Source organism: Sapajus apella, unplaced genomic scaffold, assembly GCF_009761245.1.
Source record: "Sapajus apella isolate SASKATOON/1434 unplaced genomic scaffold, GSC_monkey_1.0 scaffold2, whole genome shotgun sequence".
NCBI classification, from domain to species: domain Eukaryota; kingdom Metazoa; phylum Chordata; class Mammalia; order Primates; family Cebidae; genus Sapajus; species Sapajus apella.
Genome location: NW_022436942.1, coordinates 7,153,555 through 7,168,150, shown reverse-complemented (window position 1 = coordinate 7,168,150; position 14,596 = coordinate 7,153,555). Strand labels below are relative to the sequence as shown.

Sequence of the window (14,596 nt, the reverse complement as noted above, 5' to 3'; positions counted from 1 at the left end):
AGTTTTTTTTTTTTTTTTTTGAGATGGAGTTTCGCTCTTGTTACCCAGGCTGGAGTGCAATGGCGCGATCTCGGCTCACCGCAACCTCCGCCTCCTGGGTTCAGGCAATTCTCCTGCCTCAGCCTCCTGAGTAGCTGGGATTACAGGCATGCGCCACCATGCCCAGCTAATTTTTTGTAGTTTTTTTAGTAGAGACGGGGTTTCACCATGTTGACCAGGATGGTCTCGATCTGTTGACCTCATGATCCACCCGCCTCAGCCTCCCAAAGTGAGGTTTAGCTTTTTGAAAAATCCATTGGGTTCTATGGGAATTAGGAATGTCCCTGAATAATCAGTAATTTAATCCAAACAAGATACTGCTCTTCCAACTTCCATCAACTGGTGTATCAAGAGAACACCAAACTATCAAATAGTACATTGCTAGGCTACGCGCAAATAAATATACAAACTAAAAAGCCACTGAAAAGATTAGAAAGTAAGACACTAGCAGTCGTTTAGTCACACAGAAAATACTAATATATTTAGACTTCAAATAGAGAGAAGAGGAGAGTATGTTCATAAAATTTTATTTTAGTTTCTTTTTTCCTTCCCACAGCCCTCACAAATACTCCTGGAAGTACACTGCAGGAGAGGTTGTAGAAAGCCACTATCCTTTAGGCTAAATATATTTTCCATACAAAATAGGTCTATACCTACATATAAAATGCACTGTCTTTTAGAGTCTTTAATTCTGTAACATTATTGCCCCCACAGGTCCAAAAGAAATGACTTCATGCCCTTCAAAAAACTAAGAAGAGGGTGGGAAGAGGAGATGTGTTGACAGAGATTTGAGTCGAAGTTCCACAGATGTAATATGAAGAGACTTTGGCCCTAGACTGTCACTAATTCTCCATGGAGATTCTACAGCCAAAACCACTTAACTCTAAGCTTTTACAGAAAACATAGTATCTTAAGCACTCTCAAGGAGGAGTTTCCATTAGTGTTATTTTCAAACACACAGCTTTTTTCACTCCATTTTAAAAAGTTTGTCATTTGTGGTTTGGCCCATCGGCAGTGATGACTGACCCTGAAAGACATCAAGAAGTCAAGTCTGGTTTCAATAACCCTGAAGATATTGGATGCATTTGAAGGGGATTCTTTTTTTCTTTCCAAAACATTTTCTCTGTTCCATTTTTCTTCTGTGCCACATCTCATACAAAAAAATTCTTCAGATTTCCCTAACTCCATGAACTTGACCTCCTGTATCGTGTTTCTTGAGGTCATCACCATATCTCTAAAAGATGAGTTCTTTGGTAGTCTAAGACCATCCAAAGAGGGACAAGCCTGGTTCTAATCAAATAGTTGACCTTCCTACTACTGAAAAGTTTAGACACTCTTTAATGCATTTTTGTCTTTGTGTCGATGTCCACACAATAACAAACAAGTATTCTGAGGCATTGTTCCGCCGCCATATATAAGCATGGTAGTCCCTTCTCAGACAAAATCACACCTGTTCAATAAAACAACTTAACAAAAAAAAAAGAACCCTCCAGAACGGCAGAAGAAAACAAGTCTAAATATAGCCACATGATTGTCTTAACTATTTTTAGCAATTTTAAACATGATGTAAAAAATATATAATAGATGATTTCCTGGGAAAAGTTTTCTGTGTTCTAATCAGTAGTCAGGAGACTGCATGTACACTTGTGTTGGTTCACATAAATGGTAAATATATTCATATTTTTTCTAATAATAACATTAATATTAACTTAGGACTCACTGTGGAACAATGCTTTTCTACTTTATGAAATATATTAATTTTTATGAATTTCTTCAGAATGTTTTTGACACTTTCTTCAAGAAAGTGGTATAATCCAGTCATTGATTTAATATTATCTAATGGCTAATGACTCTTAAATTTATATCTACAATGTTTATGTCTCTTCTTGGATTAAGAAGTATCTCAAAATTTGCATGTGCAAAATGTACCTCTTGATTACACCTCAATGTCAATCTCCTCATTTCCCAGCCTCCCTATTTCAGTTAATGGCTAGATCATCTACCCAGAAGTCACACCAATAATGTAGGATTCCTCCTTGAGTCCTCTTTCTCCTTCACCTCCTCCATCCAATCTATCAGCAAGTCTTTATTAGCTCAACCTCTAAAGTGTATACTGAATTTGATCTTTTTTTTTCACAATGTCCACTGCAACTGGACCAAAAACTCTAATTCTAACCATCGTCCTGTCATGCCTATGTTATTATAATGATCTCTTTACTGATCTACATGTTTCACTCTCTGTCCTCCAGTGACTTCTTTCTACACAGAAAACAACAACATAATCTTTTAAAAATATAAGCAAAATTATATTACTTGCTACTTTGAAACCTTCCAATAATTTCCTATTGTATATCAATAAAATCCAAACTCTTTCCATGGTTTATAAGGCCCTCAATCATTGTTCTTACATCATCTCATCTTTCTCTTCACCAGGCTCCAACCACAGTGCCCCTCTGTTCCTTGAATACACCAAATGAATTCCTACTTCAAGATCTTTGCAATTACTAGTTCTCCTGCTTGGAATGCTCTTTCCCCATAACCTTTCAGGAAAGGTACCTATTTTTTATTCAGGTCTTAGCTCAAATGCTGGTTCTTCAGAAGGGACTTCTTGGAAATGACTACCCTGCTTCTAGTACCCAATTCACTCTCTGATATCCTCTTTTATTTTCTTCACACAGTGAAACTATGTTATTATTTTAATTTGCTCATCAACTCCTGCCTCAAAAAAGCAAATTCTGTGACAGGAAGGATCTCACATCTCGTTCATTGCTACATCCCTAGGTCTTAGCACAAAGCACAAGGTAGCCAAAAAATCTAAAAACACAGTCATATATTTAAAAAATAACTTATTCATATTACATGTAATGCATGACAAAATAACATTGACTATGTTTCCAGATTTTATGTAGATACTAAGTAAATATTAGTATCATGGATAATAAACTGGTCTACAACTTACAAGACTCAGGTTTTAATTCTAGCTCTACCACTTACTAATCTTATGATTTTATTTAAGCCTCGTGACATGCAAAATAAAAAGAGCTGGATAATTGGAAAGTAAGAAAAAGACAATGCAATGTAATTCAGCTGGAAAATAAAAAGAGACAATGTAATATTTTAAGTGGATCAAAAGATAATATACATCAGAAAATATGTTTTAAACTAAAAAGTATAATATAGTTAAAAGGTATTATAAGAAAATGGTGCATGAATAGTAAGCTTATTTTGTGTTATTTTTATATAAATTTGGAGTAACCAAACTCTCAATTTCCTTTTGAATTGAACATGTATTATCTCTTCAGACAATTCTTTCTGGATTTATAAAGATAAGCTGTATACATTTGTTTATTGACTTTAGACTTGTGAGGTTGTATAGAAGCAAGTGGCAATTTTTCTTCAGATGGGTTAAAAAATAAAGCTTATAATCACTTCAAATATCACTCATATTCTGCTGAGACTGTCCTCTATTCACAACTTCCATAAGAAAAGCAAAGCACTTACAACTCCAGTGTGTTTCTTACAGGACTCAAAAGGAAGCGAACTTTCACCAGTTCGCCAACTGTCATCACCAATTTCATCACTCAAGAGAAACTCATTCAGCTTTTGAACACTGCAAAAAGCAACAAACACAAAATAAGAGTTAACAATAAAACCACCACCAACCAAGTACTACTTGAATAACCCGCTAACACAAATTATTATGGTGAGTAGGATGCCTGTGAGAGTCATTTTTCAAGACCAACTGGGAATTCAGCTAGATCAACCGTTTTGACAATCCTAAATTGCCAGGGACAGAGGGATTTCCAGAGCATGGACCTCTCAGTGCTAAAACCAGAAAAATCTCAGAAAAATCAGGACCACTTGTCACCCTAAATTCAACAGTACATTCTTTGCCTTTTTTTTTTTTTTTCAATTATATTCCTTGTCAAAAACAATGAAGTTGTTTAGGAACTTGGAACACAGTGATTAACAACAATAAGGAAATTCCTCTTAGTATTCTAATTTTATAAATGAGGGGGAAGTGAGGTACAGAGAAACTAAATAACCTACCTAAAACCATTTAGCATGTAACCACTACAGCTCTGGAGTCCCTGGCCACTGTATATCTTGCTTAAGCACTATGTATTACGCACATTTTCTGAATCTGGCAAGGAGAGGGGCCTCTAGAGTCTTGCTGCTCAAAAGTTTCAGCCAAGGACCAGCAGCATCAACATCAACTGGGAGCTTATTAGAAACAGAAAATCTAAGCTCTGCCTCCAAATATGAATCACAATATGCATTTGAACAATACCCAGAGGTACTTCATAAGCACATTACCATTTGAGAGGCCCTGCTCTAGAAGACTGGTTTGCAAACATTCTTTACTGTGACGGCCTCAGTACAAGCCTGGGCACAAGACTACTTGGCTCATGTACTCTACCCATTCTAATTTTCTCAAACCAGTATCATAGGATCAGAAGCAAAAATAAATAAGTAAAACAAAGAAAACAATAATAAAATGTGTAGACATTATCCTATAAATAATACACAAAAGAAAACTCAGTGAAGTTGCAAAGAAACACAAGTGCTCCTTTTGGCAAGCTAGGATGCAGAAAGTGGAAAAACTTGCTTAGTATATGCAGCAGCAACTATGGGGGAGGTATTGCCTTTTTATAGGAAACTAGAAAATGTATGTATAAAATAAATGTTTTTTTTTTTTTAATTTATTTGAACTTATCATCAAGTTCCTCAAGCCAGGCCTGCAGGGCTTGTTTTTTTGTGACATAATAACGAAATGAGAAAAAAGTAAATTTAATTCAGTCTGTTGCCCATGATATTTAAGCATTTTGGCTTTGTCTGCCACGGAAACACGAAGGAAGATGAAAATCCATTGAGGCAATCTACTAGCTGTCAAATTGTTGTTGCAGGGAACTAAAAGAGGTAATTGTTTAGGAAGAGCTTCAGTTTGCACACTTTCTTTGAGTCTTTGACAGCAAAGTCTGACCACATAGACTTGAAAAACAGTGTTATAAATGCCTTATGAAACATTATCTCATTCCTCTTAAATAGCAGTTATTTCTTCTTCACTTTTGTAGATTGTAATTGCCATTCTGTTCTTATATTTTGAAAAGATTTGATTTTAAGAAGTGCAGCTCTGTCAGTCAAAGAAATACCTTTTTAATAATCTCACACTATGTCTCTGCACAAAAAAGAAAGTGGAGAAGCCAGGCTCATTTGTCTTTATAACTCCAAATCTAGCAATGCCTGCAACATGCTGTTCAAGGAATGTTTGTTGAATAAATCAAAGAAGTAATAACCAATGATTCAGACATTAAGTAAAGTTGGTTGGTTCAATTTTCCATTCCCATTTCTAGTACAGATACAAATCACTAATCTTTCCAGTACAGACACAAAGCTTTTATGGAATAAATGAGCCCACTCTTCTTGAGCATTGGAAGCAATGACCCCTGACCTTGATTGGGAATGGGGATGAACATTCTCTCTTCATAATAACCCACTTTGAAACATCAGTGACAAGGACCATCAATGGATGCCAATACTAACCTGTCTCTGAACCTCTTACTTCCCTTTCCTCCCAAGTCCCCAGGCTCTCTGCGTGAGGATCTCCAGCAATGCTGTTTTGTCATTGTTGGTGTTTGTTTCATGTCTATCTCTGCTACTAGACTGTGAGCTCTTTAAAAGCAGATTTTCAACTATAGAATCTATCCCAATGCCTACAATATAGCATGGTCATTCCTCAAGAAATGTCTGATGAAATAATAAATGAGTAATACAAAAAGCATTTTCTATTCATGTGAGGTCCTTTCAGAAATCACAGAGGTAAAATGACTATTGAAAATGCACAAATCCTGACTGAGGGTGAAGTAATTTCCACCACGCTTCCAGGTTTATATTTTTAAAATACAAATCTATGCATGTAACGACTCGCTTCTTAAAGTGACAAATGGCGTCCGGTTGCCTTTACGCATCTTTAGCATCATCTAAAAGCTGCTCAGGAGTTTACTCTCCAGCTTCATGCCCTGATATTTCCCACATCAGAACCGTTCCTCCAATGACACTGAATTACTTTTAGTCTCCTGAAGATACCAAGATTTCTCACCTACTTACCCGCCTCTTCCCCTTGAAACTTCTGCTCCCTCTGCTAAAACACGTTTATTTTTTTCTCCAACTTGCCAAGTCTTACCTACTTTTAAAGATTCTATGAAAGAGTGCCACTTCCTTTAAATCTTTATTCATCAGATAGTTTCCCTTCTCTCTCAAAGAGCTTCAAGAATGTCCATTATGAGCCATAGCTTTCTGTGTATAGCTTTATAATGCCATAGCCCATTATATACCAATTTGTTTCCCTTCCTGGTCTCTCTCTCCAGGAGTCCCTCCCTGGACTCCCTGTAGATGTAAGGCTATCTTTTATCTTTGCAATTCTTAATGCCTAGCAATGTACCTGTATCAATAAATGAATGCACCTCCACAGAAGATGCTCTGAGGCATGGGGTAGAGATGAGTGAAATGATGATAAGATGGTAAAATGGAGATTTGTAACATACCTAAAATATTTAGGCAACATGGTGGGCACTTTTTGTGTATTATCTCATTAAATTTTCTCAACCACCATAAGCAGGTAATATTATTGTGCTCATTTAACAACAATGAGGTCGAACAATGCGTATTTCCTGGTAGGGCCGGAATTCGAAAGTAGGTATATTTTTTACCAATCAATCTGCTATCCTGCCACTACCACCTTTCTAAATCAGTATTTTACTATTTTCTCATTTGTTTAGATTATTCACAAAAAGATTTTAGGTCTTTGTAGTATGTTATTTTTTCACTTCCCCAGTTACGCTTTGGGTGAGTAGACAACAGCTTAAGTACCCTAGACAGGAGCTATATTAATTGGGAAAACTAAGTTTGTTCCCAGCAGTCACATGTTTTTTTTTTTTTTTTTTTTTTTTTTTTTTGTAGGAATTATAAAATTTTGTAAACTGAAATACAGAGATCAGGTCAAAGTATAAGTATGCTATACAGTAAATATGAATAACCATTTATTTGACTTAAGGTAATGCAGTGAACTAGCCATACATACATTCTTTTGGGAGGTACATGAGAGCAAGAACACGAAGTTACTTCCCAAGAAAGTGAAGGATTTGTGTTACACATTTGTTTTTCTCTTAGCCAAAAGCCTTTTTGGACACAGATATTGAATTGTACATCAAACAGAATGTACAGATACCTAAACTCAAATTATTTATAAAGGACACAAGCTATTACTTTTAAAAGAGCAAAACACATATATTATTTTCTTACAACTAAAGCAAAGTACAAAAGTGAGAGGCAAGCATCCTAAAAAAAACATCACTCTTCTTAGAGCATTTTGTTACTTTAGATAATAGTTACTTTTCATTACTGGGTTTTGGGAAAGTAGGCAAGAACACTTCGTCATAAAATGTCCAGAAAATTCAAATGGTATGGAGCGCTGGGGTGTGTGAGGAGACAATCTAAATCACACCTGCCTCGTTCTTCCATTTTACGAGGTATATACAGGTCTCAGCCATTGAATGCCATGAAGACAACTTCGGCTAATGAGCCAAACTTTTTAAAAGAAAGCATAAAATTATTTTGGAGCAGAGAATTGAACATGGTACGGAATCTTCCTCCAGTAGAGAAGTTTACAAGTCTCTTACATGCATGTATAACACAAGTTTGAGAGTGTGCTTTATCCCATTTTAACCCACCAAGTTTCTAAATGTATTTTAGAGTGCAGTGAGGGACTTAGAATTTCCAAACTTCCTGAAGAGGAGATTTCGAAATCAGCTGACCAAAGTCTCCGATTATAAACAGGCTGCTCAACTCACTGTGGGCCATCTGGCACTAAAGGCTGGTCACGGGTTCCCAGGCACAGAAGAAAATGCTGTAAGTCCAGTCAACACTGGGAGAGCACTTATTTGGGTTCCCAGAACCATCAGACAGTGGTAAAAAGGATTAATGTTCTCTTCTGACCAGCCATCTCTGTAGGACCCGCAATTCAACCACTGAAATTCATTTGAGAGAATCAGGCTTTTATAAGCAGATTCTGTTTGGCCTATGGCTTCGGAAATCTGGAACTGAGCCCTGAAAACGGACTGGTCTTTATCAAACTGGCAAATGTCTTTTCCATGAGATGTGCAGAAGGGAGAGTGCTATGCAGAAATATATGGTGGGCATATTCATCCTCCACTGTACTAGGATTTACTACCACAGAATTGTATACCACGGATTGCGGGGACCACCTCTAGATTGTTTTCAGTCTCTTTTAATCAACTCAAAGTCCTTTCAATGTTTGGTAACCTCCTGATTTCAGAGGCATTATCTATTGTAAGTTATCAACTGCTTTCTATCTCCACTTGTAGTACAAAGTCAAATTCTAAATAAAAGTGCAACCATGAAAGGGACAGTTGTTGAGTGGAGAAAGTGAAAATAAGGACCAAAATAGCAGACTCTGGCCGTTTATCAATTTTATTGTTTGGTAGCTTCCCTTCCAGAGTACTGCCTAATTTGGAAGTGGTGTTATAACAAGTAGTCAGTGATCTGGACAAGTGTTTCAAAGGCAGAACAATAAGAAAATGAGGGCAGATGTGGCCAGAAGGCTTGAGATCTAGACACTAACAGCTCTAGAACTGGTTGTTAATGATATGTCTTAGAGGTTAACATTGAAACTATGTTATGCTATCATATTGTATAGGAATTTGGTTTATAAGATGATTTATATGCATTTTAATGTTATTTGGTAGTAAGCCATTGTTAAACCAATATCAACTACTGGCCTAAAACTGAAGATTCTGCTATTTTGAATATTAAGTTCTAGTTTTCTCGGTAAGATATAGACACAAGCACAATTTTCTCATTTTAAAAGTCTTACAAATGATGTTCTATGTTTCTGTCAATTGCAACATGATACTTCATTTATTTAAAGGTTCAATTTTCCAATTTTTCTTCAATATTGCAACATCTTGGCATTTCTTTCAAAAGCCAGATGTAAATATGATAATGACTATTTACAAAGCATTCTGAGGTTTCATAGCTTTATAAAGAGCATATATCTAAAAAAAAATTATTCTTGGGCCGGGCGCGGTGGCTCACGCCTGTAATCCCAGCACTTTGGGAGGCCGAGGCGGGTGGATCACGAGGTCGAGAGCTCGAGACCATCCTGGTCAACATGGTGAAACCCCGTCTCTACTAAAAATACAAAAATTAGCTGGGCATGGTGACGCGTGCCTGTAATCCCAGCTACTCAGGAGGCTGAGGCAGGAGAATTGCCTGAACCCAGGAGGCGGAGGTTGCGGTGAGCCGAGATCGCGCCATTGCACTCCAGCCTGGGTAACAAGAGCGAAACTCTGTCAAAAATAAAAAATAAAAAAATAAAAAATAAAAAATAAAAATTCTTCTTTAAGACTGCCTAACCTATGGGAGCATACGACATATAGGCTATGGTATAGGCAGCGTATCTTCTGGTTTGGTAACACATCTATATAAGTAAAAATGGTGGCGAAATGGTCTTATCATATCTATTTTTATAGTTGTTCATTATAAACTATAAAGAGACAAAATTTGCACTGGTTGGAAACACTATAGAAGCATATATAAATGAGCAAAACACAAAATGGTTTTACAATTCTTTCCATTTTCAGAGACTTTAAGCCTGGATTTTTTTTCCAGATTAAACTAAAATTAAAATAGTAAATGTGATGATGTGAACATTCTCTGACACTATTGGTGCCAATATAAACTGGCACAGCTTTAGTGGAAATACATTATGACTGTGTTCACTTTTAAAAATCTTAAAAATGTGTGCTGCCTTTGACCTAACACCACTTCAGTGGAAAGCAACATATTCATCAAGGACCTCAAAAGTGTACATACTATTAGAACTAGTATCCCCACTTCTAGAAATCTAATCTAAGAAAATCATCAGAGAAAAGTTTAAGATAAACAGAGATATGTGAACTTCAATGTTATTTATGTTAGGAAGAAAATAGAAACATTCTTAATGTCCAGTAAAAAGATAATTATTTAATAAATTTGAATGCTTCCAACATGGAATGTTACATAGTCAGTATACATCATGTATTATAAAACTTAAATAAGGGGAAAATAATAAAAACAATAAATGTAATCAGGAGACAAACACTAGATACATTTAAAATTTTTGTTTTGAAATAATTATTTTTATATCAAAAAAATAGACTAAAAAGTAGCATACCATAATTTTAACAATGGTTATCTCCTGGCAGTGATTTTAAGGTTCTTTTTTATTTTTTCAAATACTCCCATGAACACACATCATTTCTATTATCAACCAGCAAAAAATATCAGACACTTTAGTGCCTACCTTATGATGGCTTTGACTGCAAATCTGACCACCGTGGAGAGCAGGAACAGTGGTGTCACCAGGATATGGAAGAGAGACAATGAAGCAAAGGCTTCTGCAGGTTTCAGGTTGTTTCCACTGGTATACGCATGGGTCACAAATGTCTGTGCAAAGAAAGGAGTTCTTTAGTGAAAGCTGAAGAACGTTTCACACATGCATACGTTCAGTCTTAGAAACCTAACACATTCTGCTATGGGAATATGTCCATTGCAACTATGCTAACAATGACTTCATGCGAAACTCCCTAATTAAAACAATATTTGCTTTTGGTGAATACCGAAAGGTTTACCTGCAATTATGATGGTAAACTTATGAGAAAGTTAGCAAAAATTCTACTTACAGATGAGGTAATTGACTCTGTCAAGTTACTAAGTGGGGAGAATAGCTGGGTGGAGAATCTAGAGTTTTCAACAGTCAAGCCCTTTCCAAGCAATACTAAATATTCCAGGAGAAAAAATAATGCTTTGTTGTTTTAGGGCCCTCACTGTGGATCTTTACTAAAACTGTCAGCATTGATATCCAAAGAATACTTATTTACATTTTTTTGGAGACAGGGTCTCACTGCATTACCTAGGCTAGAGTGCAGTAGGATGATCATGGCTCACTGCAGCCTTGACCTCGCCAGGCTCAGGCGATCCTCCCACCTCAGCCTCCCAGTTAGCTGGGACTACAGGCATGGGGCACCATGCCCAGCTAATTAAATTTCTACAAAAAATACAAGTTGCCAAGTTTGTCATTTTAGTATGAAATAAATGCAATTATTTAAGATTTTCTGGTTGTTGATCTAGCTCCATCTTGTTATAAGAGTGCCTGGAAACCAGGTCATTGAGATTAGAACAGTTAGTTCCCAACCACTGTTCCTTTCACTCCTAAGCGTACATTTGGTGATGTTTTGATTGTCATAACTGAGGTTCCTACTGGCACCTGGTAGCTAGAAGCCAGGGATGCTGCTAAACATTCTAACACAGAGGGCAGCCCCCTAGAACAAAAATTATCTGGATCAGAATGTCCATAGTGTCTTTATTGAGAAACCCTGGATTAGAACTCTTGCAACCAAGACTGCAATAGAGGCTAAGTCACAGAGATGAAGTAATATATATTACTACCCACACATTCTTGCTCATACATCATATATAATCACTGACTTGGTTTCATTTCTAAAGGCAAGAAAAAGTGTCTTACAGCAAGAACAGCTGCTATGGGAATTGCTGCATTCATGAAGACTGTGGAAAGAAATAATATGCATTAGTTTCACTGAACTGTGCAAACATTTTGAGAAATTTTAATTAATCATCTATTATTACTTAAACTTTCTTTGAAGATAGGAAGGACAAAGTGTATTAAATGTCATTTTGTCTGGAGACCATAAACATTTCCCAGTTAATATATCCTTGTCTGCAGTTTTATGAGCTCCCATATGTTAGTCTTAACCAGTATCTGTTTTTCTTTGTTGAAAATTTTTTCTTATGAAATGTTACAAACAAAAAAATTCATATAAAATCATCCTTCAGTGATACAAATTATTAGAATTTAACAAATATGTATTCTAGAGAGGGGTTACAATCTATCTTTTGTTTAGTCTACTAAACTAATTTAAATATGTGAAAATCAGGTTATTACACAGATTAAAAACAAGAATTTGACATCACTTCAAGTTCTCTTTCCAACTGTGATATTAATATTCATTTATGGCCCTTTCCTTTAATAAAATAACTCCATATCCTGGACTCTCTGCATGGTTAAATATCTCTCCTGGAATATATTTCACTATCATTGGATCAGCATGAGATGCCTAGCTGAAATAAGAAAAACTCACATTTTAGCCTGAAATACTAGTGTTTGGAAATAACAGTAAAAATCAAAAGCCCAGTTGATGATTTATAGTCACACAGTCATAAACTATAGAGTTTTAGGAACCAAGAGACCAAAGAGTAAGTGAGCTGTTGGTAACGGAGCCAGGCAATGACACAGTGAGAAGTTAGAATCTAATTTTCTTGACAGTAGCCAGCTCAGGTCTTAAAAATCATCCGCTCTCAGGAATTATCCTTACCACTGTACATACAACAGAATCAGACTGTGCTTTTGCAAGTCCAGATATGACTTAGTTGTCAAAAATAGACTCTTGTGCAGTACTGCGAAACCAAACACTGATCTGAGTTTCATAATAACACAGGTGAGGGGCCACGTTTCTGCAGCCTTCTTTCTCTGACTATTGTCATCCTATTTCATTTTCAGTTCTGGGATATGTGTGCAGGATGTTCAGGCTTGTTACATAGATAAACATGTGCCATGGTGGTTTGCTACACCTATTAAGCCCAGCATGCATTAGCTACTTTTCCTGAGTTTCTCCCTCCCTGCTGCCCTCCTCATAGGCTCCAATGTGTGTTGTTCCCCTCCCTATGTCCATGTGTTCTCATTATTCAACTTCCACTTATAAGTCAGAAAGTGGTGTTTGGTTTTCTGTTCCTGTGTCAGTTTGCTGAGGATAACGGCTTCCACCTCCATCCATGTCCCTGCAAAGGACATAATCTCATTCCTTTTTATGGCTGCATAGTATTCTGTGGTGTATATGTACCACATTTTCTTTATCCAGTTTATCATTGAGGGACATTTAGGTTGATTCCATGTCTTCGCTATTGTGAATAGTGCTGCAATGAACATACAGATGCATTTATCTTTAAAAGAGAATGATTTCTATTCCTTTAGGTATATGCCCAGTAAAGGGATTGCTGGGTCAAATGGTAACTTTTGTTCTAGGTCTTTAAGAAATCACCACACTGTCTTCCACAATGGTTGAACTAATTTACATTCCCACCAACAGTGTAAAAGCATTTCTATTTCTCCACTTTCTCACCAACACCTGTTATTTCTTGACTTTTTAATAATTACCATTCTGACTAGCATAAGATGATATCTCATTGTGGTTTTGATTTCCATTTCTTTAATGATCAGTAATGTTGAACTTTCTTTCATGTTTGTTAGCTGCATAAATGTCTTCCTTTGAGAAGTGTCTATTCATGTCCTTTGCCCACTTTTTAGGTGTTTTTTTTCCCTCATAAATTTAAGTTCCTTGTAGATTCTGCATATTAGACACTTGTCAGATGGATAGGTTGCAAAAATTTTCTCCCATTGTGTAGTTTGTTCACTCTGATGATAGTTTCTTTTGCTGTATTGTCACCTATTTTCTAAGTGTATTCTTTTAAGCTGCTTTATATCAGATGAGGATGAAGCGCTTGACACAGTGCCTGGGACAAAGTGTGCACTCAATAAACGTTTGTATTATTCATTATCTTCTTTAATCTTTACAGTCCTACATGGTAGGTATTATTACTATCCCCTGTTACAGATGAAGAAACTGAGGCTAGGAGGATATAGGTACTTTTCTCAAGACCACACTACTACAAAGTGTTAGAGCTACCACCACCAAGACTCACCACCACCAAGACTGCAGTGAAGAACATCATAAAACTTGAAGTGGTCAAACTGGAATTTTGCTCCATTGACCCACGAATCCTAGCTCCCTGTCATGAACACAGGATCATGCATTTTCGCCCTCAACTTCTCATTGCTCTCCCCTAGTATGGCCTCCCTCTACCCTCTCTCTTCTTGTATTTGACTCAAATACCAACCCAACTCTCATCTCTACAGACAGACAAGCTGGATGCACATTTCACCTCAGCTGGATGATTTGAAAGAAGTACAAGTTACTTAAATTCTTTATATATCAATCTTTTAGTTTCTAAAGTAGAGTTAATAATACAGTCTAGCCCAGGCATGGTGGCTCAGGCCTATAATCCCAGCACTTTGGGAAGCTGAGGCGCTTCAGCCCAGCCATTGGAGGCTGCAGTAAGCTATGTTCGCATCACTGCACTCTGGCCTGGGTGATAAAGTGAGACCCTGTCTCAAAGAATATATAAAAATAAATAAATAATAGAATCAAAATCAATGGGCTGTTGTAATAATTAAATGAGATAGTATGTGTAACACCACTTATTGCTAAGAGTGGTGGCTCATGCCTGTAATCCCAGCACTTTGGGAGGCTGAGGCAAGCAGGTCATGAGGTCAGGAGTTCGAGACCAGCCTGGCTAATATGGTGAGATCCCGTCTCTACTGAAAAAAAAAAAAAGAAAATTAGCGGGGCATGGTGGCGCATGC

The 14,596-nt window shown here is 36.7% G+C and overlaps 1 protein-coding gene across 6 annotated transcripts in view; it reads right to left on the bottom strand.

The window, feature by feature from the left end:
- Positions 1-14,596, bottom strand: part of ABCC9 (ATP binding cassette subfamily C member 9) — a 147,751-nt gene that overhangs the window by 90,907 nt on the left and 42,248 nt on the right. For all 6 annotated transcript variants that reach the window (XM_032287599.1, XM_032287614.1, XM_032287591.1 and 3 more), the window contains exons 13-15: positions 11,624-11,664; positions 10,403-10,545; positions 3,541-3,649 (exon numbers count right to left, since the gene is read on the bottom strand). In XM_032287599.1, coding sequence (XP_032143490.1) covers positions 3,541-3,649; positions 10,403-10,545; positions 11,624-11,664 — 293 coding nt within the window. The remainder of the gene's footprint in view (positions 1-3,540; positions 3,650-10,402; positions 10,546-11,623; positions 11,665-14,596) is intronic.